This window comes from Mytilus galloprovincialis, chromosome 14 (genome assembly GCF_965363235.1).
Source record: "Mytilus galloprovincialis chromosome 14, xbMytGall1.hap1.1, whole genome shotgun sequence".
NCBI lineage: Eukaryota > Metazoa > Mollusca > Bivalvia > Mytilida > Mytilidae > Mytilus > Mytilus galloprovincialis.
In genome coordinates, this window is record NC_134851.1 from 66,850,700 (window position 1) to 66,858,390 (window position 7,691).

At 33.0% G+C, this 7,691-nt stretch overlaps 1 protein-coding gene across 1 annotated transcript; it reads left to right on the forward strand.

The window, feature by feature from the left end:
* The first annotated feature begins 695 nt into the window (after positions 1-695).
* Positions 696-7,411, forward strand: LOC143058153 (uncharacterized). The gene is made up of 4 exons (XM_076231616.1): positions 696-826; positions 1,186-1,296; positions 2,981-3,106; positions 6,936-7,411. The coding sequence occupies exons 1-4, from the start codon at positions 733-735 to the stop codon at positions 7,409-7,411; spliced, it is 807 nt and encodes a 268-aa protein (XP_076087731.1). The 5' UTR covers positions 696-732.
* Positions 7,412-7,691: the final 280 nt, after the last annotated feature.

The following is a 7,691-nucleotide window of genomic DNA, read 5'->3' on the forward strand; positions in this document are numbered from 1 at the left end:
AAAATATACTAAGAGTCATAATAATACAGTGACGAGTTTACTACTGGAACAGAATATGTTTAAGATCACTATACTAGAGCACATCGTGAAATCATTACTGATCTTTAAAGTATTCGGGTTTGTTCAATCTAGTATTTTTGTGGATTTCGTTCGTCTGCTTGTCTTTATTTTCCATGACCCAGGCGCGGTTGCAGCAATTTCGAACAAGGGGGAGAGTATTGACTCAAGACACACTTTAGAAATGAAATATTGATATACAAATGATAAAAAATCGAAAAGGAAGGTCAAAGCCCTGGATCCGCCAGTTTATGCTATCGGCCTTTGTCTTAATTATCCAGTTCATATATCCTCCCCTTTTAAACATGACGGGACATTAACTTGGTGTAGTTCGTTGTAAATAATGGTTACAAGTTAGAATTATGACAGTTGTTATCCATTCGTAAGATGTGTCTGAGGTTTTGATTTTGCCATTTGATAAAGGAATTTCCGTTTTGACTTTCCATGGAGTTTAATTTTTTTGTTATTCTACTCTTGATCAAATATAATTCCCCAAGGGTATAACTAGTCCAGTAGTTAGCACTTCTGTGCTGACATGAATTATCTTTTATATGGTCATATATATGAATTATCTGTTTACAAAACTTTAGAATTTTTAAATACAAACTGCTTTTCTACCTCAGGAATAGATTACCTCAGCTGTATTTTGTAAAACCTTTAAGAATTTGGTCGTCGATGATCTTCAACTTCGTACTTTATTTGGCCTTTTCAACTTATTTGGATTCGACCATCACTGACGAGTCTTTTATAGACGAAACGCTCGTTAAGCGTGAGTATAAAATTTAATCCTTGTACTTATGATGAGTTTATTTTCATGATTCGATTACCATTGCGGTGGGTTTTCTATTGTAGATAAGGTAGCTATGGTGTCTTTCTATTTCTTTGATTTTGAAATACCAGAAATAATCGGTCTAGATATTTAATCAATAACTCATCATACTAGTAAGTACCAGGATTACATTTTGTATTAATGCCAGACGCGCGTTTACCTTAAGAGCTGTTTTGGGGGCATCTGAATTCACAGCTAGTTTTTGTAGGGATTTTGTGTTGCCCACTGAAGTGTCTTGTTTTGATCTTTGTTGTTTACCTCTACTTTTTATATGTATGTGTATGTATGTTGTGTTTCAGGATACCGATTGAAAATACCAAAAGACAAGTCTACAGAAAAACCAACAATGGACCGAAGATATATAACTGTTATGTGTGTGTTGCTTGGTATATTGGCTACACCTGTTCAAGGTAAATTAAATTTAGATAAAAAAGGTCATTAATTGAAATCAAGGTGAATCATCGGGACATGATTCCCCAGGTATGATTTTCTTATACTTTGACAAAGTGTAGATTTTAACATGATTTTTTTCAAATATATATAAAAAAAAAAAGTCTGGGTCACTGTTCTTTGATGCTACAAGGCATACATTATTCATGAAAAACTTATTTTTTTTGTGGATGAAAAGAAATATATGACATGTATGAGACAGAATTTCGAAACAAAAATCAAAAGATAGGTTTTGTAATCTGTTCTGAATGTTCTTGCATTTATTTGTACTGTAGTCCTGTAATGTAATGTTGTCTATTTGGTGTTATATTTAACATTGCAATAAAAGCGCGAGGTTTAGCTAGCAAAAAAAACCAGGTTCAACCCACCATTTTTCTAAACATGTCTTTTTTCAACTCAGTCAGGCAAAAAAGGCAGTTGTTATATTCTATTTCGTTTCTGGTTGTGTGTTACGCAGATTGTCGTTTTGTTCTTTCTTGCAATAGCGAGGGAATGGTCACTTATTCTAAATTTGCATATGTATATGGGAATGTCAAATAATATTCTTGTTTATATTCAGTTTTCATATTCTTGAACAAAAAAAGTTTGCTATTTTGGTCTATAGATGATATTTTATTGTCATATATTTCTTTATATCTTTGCTGAAATTCATAGTCTCCATTTTTGTTTCTAGTCATCTTTGTGTTGGCTAATATTATTATCGGACCTAATATGATTTACATATGAGTACCATGAATATATACCTTGAGCATGAAGTAATTCTGAAAGAGAGTAACACTCTTTAAGTGTAAATTTAAAATCTTATTGTGATTTTTTTCAGGAGGACTCTTATCTATAAATCTGAGTTTATCCAAAAGAGAGTTTATTTTTCTGGCTGTAACAATTCCGTTATAGTATGATTTGTTCACATCAATATACCAAATTTCACAATTAAATGTAAGAATAGGACGAACCAAAGAATCAAATAAATGAACAGATAAATTTGTAGGTAAATCGTTCAGACCACTTGTATAGCTTTTCATAAGAGTACATAACTTTTAGGGCTTTTTTTGAAAGTGCTTCAGCGGATGACAATAAGTTCCCATTTTGTAAGAGCAAGTTGCCTAAGAATCTAAATCTATTAACTGATTCTGAAACAGTGTGCTTGTAATGAAATTTTATATTTTGCAAACTTTTATAAGGATGACCAATAACCACAGTCTTAGTCTTTTTACAATAAACAGTGAGTTACAAGCTTTTAATTAACTGATCACAAAATCAATACAAATACCAATAAAAACAATATTCAATGATCTAATTACAGTATTGACTTGGTAACCGTTTATAATAAGTTTATTTAAAGGATCGATAAGTTTTGATGGATCGCTTCCAAATTTTCGGCACGCTAAACAACGTTAACATTTACGTAAAAATGAGAATGTGCTACAATTTGCAGTGCTGACATTGTCTTAGAATACATACATTTAATCATATTAATCATCTTATTGCCAACTCCTGAAGACAAAAGATTAAAGAATAAAGCTATACGCCACACAGAATCAAAAGCTTTGCGCAAGTCAATGAAGCATGCATAATTTTTTCTCTAACCAAGATGTATGTATTTATTTATTAAAGTTTTTCGTACAAACAAACTCCTCATTTTAGGTGAAATAATAATGGGCGAAGCAAACACAGCAAAGACAGCAGAAACAGCAAGCGAAAAAGGGTTGAGTTTGATCGAACTATGGCGTTTGACTTTATCAGAGACATACAGAGAAGCTGTTAGAACAGGTACAACTACATAAGATAAGATAAGATAAGAAATTTTATTTCAAGTCGGGTTACATTAAATACAAACATAAGCTCTGTAGAGCTTTTTGCCGACATTAATAACAATAACAACACACATATTAAGATATATAAAACACACATATGGGACATACAAATTATGATAGCTATATTGCAAGTAAAAAGTTCATAAATAAAAAGCATAGCACATGCAAGCAAAGCACTAAAACTGAAACATAAGCACATGCAAAGCAGAATGAAATAAATAAAGCAAACTAATTTCTATAAGCTACATGGAACAAACATTTAACACAAAATAAAATAAAGGTATTAAGATCTGCAGGAGCCACACCTGCATGAGTTGCCATTCCAGTTTTTGATCATACTTTTAAACTGGTTTAGGTTTGTCTGTGCACGGATCGTGTCAGGCAACTCATTCCATAGTGTAGCTCCAGCATATCTTAATGAATGAAGGCCAAAATGTGTGGTTCTCACCTGTGGAATTTCAACAGTTTGTTGTTTTCTAAAAGTATAAGATACATTTTTGAAATTAATGATATCATGGAGATACACCGGTGATTCTTTATGTAATATTTTAAAAGTTTCTATTGCCATCATTCTTAGGCGTCTTATTTTTAAAGACGGTAAACCAGATTTTAACAACAGAGTTTCATAATCACTATTAAAATCTTCATATATGAACCTCAAGGAACGTTCTTGTATTTTTTCCATCTTTTTAGTATTACCCTCCCCACAAAAATGCCAAACCACAGGACAATAATTGAAATTAGACATAATATATGAATGATAAATAGTTAACCTTCCCAATTTAGATAGATGTTTTCCAATTCTTTTAAGAACATTCAACTGCCTTGATGCTTTTTTACAAATATCAGAGATATGAGTTTTAAACTTGAGTTGATAATCTATTGTCACCCCCAGGAGCTTTACCTCAGTGTCACATAAAATTTCATTCCCATCCAAATTGAATTTAATATTCCCACTTTTTGATTTATTCCCAGCAGCAATAGCCTGAAATTTATCTGGATTAGCTTTCATTTTGTTATTTGCAAACCAATCAATTAAAACAGCACTTTCCTTTTCCAAAGATTTAACTAATCCATTTAGGTCTGGTCCTGAGTGTGACAATGTATTATCGTCTGCATAATTATACAGTTCATTTTCTTTCACAAAATTGAAAATGTCGTTTAGAAAAATATTAAAAAGCACAGGACCCAAAATCGAGCCCTGCGGTACACCTTTATAGATATTTTGCCAGGTACTAAAATATGCACCGACTTTTACACACTGTTTCCTATTTGATAGATAATTATCAATTAAATTAAGTGCCTCATTTGACAGGCCATATGCCTTCAATTTTAAAAGAAGTAAATTATGGGGTAAGCAGTCAAAGGCCTTAGAAAGGTCCATTAGCACAGCAGCCACATATAAATTTTGATCGACTGCTTTTTTCCAGTCCTCAATGACTTTTAGTAAGGCGGTGTTACAGCCATAGCCAGGTCTAAAAGCTGACAAGGAAGGATGAAATATTTTACTAAAATATTCTATTAGCTGCTGATATATGGCCCTTTCAAAGAACTTTGACACCACCGGAAGAATGCTAACAGGTCTGTAGTTTCCTGCCTCTTACTGACTATTCTTTTTATGCAGTGGAACTACCTGTGCTTCCTTAAGATCGTCAGGAAACTCTGAACTCTTAATAGACATATTTATAAGTTGAGTAATAGGTTTAACAATTACTGGTTTGGCTATTTTCAAGATTTTTACTGATACACCATCAAAGCCAGTAGCTTTGTGTACATTGATCTTATTAATTTGTTTTTCAACAAAGTCATCTTTAATTTCTATAAAAGATAAACTACCATCAACATTACAATTTTCCCTTATTGATTTTATGCTTGGATGATTATCATCTACCTCACAATTATCATTGCCGATATCTTTGGCTACATTTACAAAGTAGTTATTAAAAATTTCTGCAACATTTGATTGGTCATTAATTATTTCATCGTTGTTACATAAAACAATATTGTTGTCAAAATGACTACCCTTGTTTGTTAAAAAAAGGTTTGATTGTTGGCCAGAAATCTTTTTGTTTTGGACCACCAGTGCAACGCTCTGTATAATAATTTCTTATAGATTGTCTTCTAAGTTTGGTAGCAAGATTTCTTTGTTGGCGATATAAATCCCAGTTCTTCTTCAATTTTGCATGTAAATATTTATTGTGAAGCATTTGCTTTTTGTAGATTGCACTTTTTAATTGTTTGTTCATGTATGGTGCTGGTTTGTGTACAGTTTTTCTTGTTTTCTCTGGTATGTGGTTGTTGACTATACTCATTGATTTGGTGTTAAAAATATCATAAGCCTCATTAACATTTTCTACATTGTCTACAATTGTTGTAAGATTTGCCTGTTCTAAATCATGTAGAAATTTTTCCTCATCTAGCTGTTTATAACTTCTGTATTTTTTAAAGGTTTTTTTATTGATGGAACATCAGATTTAAGTTGTACACCAATGATGTTATAGACGTCACTTAATCCACAGTTAAAATTTGTGGTATTTTGGAGCATGTTCTTTTTGTTTGTTAAGATGACATCATTTAGTGTTGGTTTTGCATCTTTTGTGAAACAAGTTGCACCTTTTACAATGTTTTCAATACCACAGATATCACATACTGTGCTTAAAGGTGTACATTTATCTATTGATAATAAGTTATAATTTAAATCGCCCAGAAAAATCATATTATCATATTTTACAGATATCTTATCATGGGTCTTAGTAAAGTCATTAATAAAGTCATTATCAGATATTGTTTGTGGTCTATACATTCCAGATATTAGCCATTTTTTACCATTTACTACCAGTGCTATGGATTCAATGATCTCACACTCCATGTTCTGCTTCCTGTCGCACGGTAAATCGGATCTTATGTACATGACTATTCCACCCCCATGTGCATTTCTGTCTTTTCTCCATAAATGGTAGTTATCAACCCTAAATTGGGCATCTGGGAAAGACTGGTCTATTTCTACATCAATCTTTGTACATTACAAAGCTGGTATAGCTTTTGCTTCTCCTTGTCAGATTCTAAAAGACTATATGGGTAATCTTATTGTTCGTATTCCAAAATTAAAATAACAGTATTAATCTACATGAGCAACATGCCGGTTGCCACATGTGGATCAAGATCTTCTTACCTTTTCGGAGCACCTGAGATCACCCCAGGTTTTGGTGGCGTTCTTGTTGCAAAATCTTCATTTCATTATGTTGCGTCATTGTACTATTGTTTGTCTGTTTGTCTTTTTCATTTTTAACCATGGCGTTGTCAGTTTATTTTCGATCTATGAGTTTGACTGTCTGGTATCTTTCGTCCCTCTTTTGTTTTAGACGTTTCCCAAGGTGTTTGTGTACGCTCTTAAAAATATTACCCAGAATATATATCTCTGAGGGGATGTATTAGTTCAAGGATTTGTATAGTCTTGATAATTTGGATAGCTAGATACCTATTATGTGAGAGGTTGCTAAGTGGTCGTATGGTCGATATGTTTTAACAGTACTTTCAAGGGTAATGGTAGAGTATATATAGTACCTCCATCCCAGTATTAATGTTTCTATTTAAATAACATGAACCTTTATCTAAGTTATTGTTTTTTTGTCTGTCATATTTGTTTTTCGCTCATTGTTGTATAAATTATTCTCTATTTTGTTTTTTGCCTTATCTTTATTCATTTTATTTCAATTTTCAAATGCACTTTGATATGAATAGTTTCAACGGTTTTTTTTAAACACTATGTATTTTTTCTCCCATAGGTGATGTTAAGCTAAGAAAAATAAAAGAATTGAATTGGGAGGATATTAAGTGTCTAACAAAGAAATATGGAGGGTCAGTAGCATTAGGTGCAGGATCAATAGCCGCAACACCATTAGTGCTGGGTGCTGCTGGGTTCACCGGAGGTGGCATAGCTGCTGGGTCAATGGCAGCCAGAATGATGGCCTGGTCAGCCGCTGCCAATGGTGGAGGCGTGGCTGCTGGTGGTGTTGTTGCCACACTTCAATCTGCCGGGGCTGCTGGACTAAGCCTTGGTACAAAGACTGTCATTGGTACCGGTGTTGGTGGCTTGTATAGTCTACTTGTTAAAGGGTGCTCACAAAATGATGTTGAATGTCTAAAGAAACGAGATAGAACAGTTCCAACAGGTGTTTCTTCGACGTCAGTGAGTGCACTTTCCTCGGTTAGAGTGCCACAACTGGTTAAACATGTTAAAGACGTTATGATTTCTCAATAAACTATGCCGTATGGGCTTTACTCATTGTTGAAGGATGTATGGTGACCTGAAGTTATTAATTACTGTTTCATTTGGTCTCTTGTGAAGAGTTGGTCATTGGCATCATCTTCTTTTGTATATTGTTTTTTTTTTTTTCTTTAAATAAAAATACCTATTTAAAGATACACACACACAAAACATACAATAAATATGGTCATTTTAATTGGTTGGTGATTGGTTGGTTAATGTCCAGTCACAAGTATATCTCTGCTGTTAGTTTTTTAAAACTGTATTAATTGTT

What these genes read in the sequence shown, in the direction of transcription:
- LOC143058153 (XM_076231616.1), top strand. Translation starts at nt 733, where the DNA reads ATGATCTTCAACTTCGTACTTTATTTGGCCTTTTCAACTTATTTGGAT. An exon ending in AGACGAAACGCTCGTTAAGC is followed by an intron (nt 827 to 1,185) that starts GTGAGTATAAAA and finishes GTTGTGTTTCAG; the next exon opens with GATACCGATTGAAAATACCA. An exon ending in ATTGGCTACACCTGTTCAAG is followed by an intron (nt 1,297 to 2,980) that starts GTAAATTAAATT and finishes TCCTCATTTTAG; the next exon opens with GTGAAATAATAATGGGCGAA.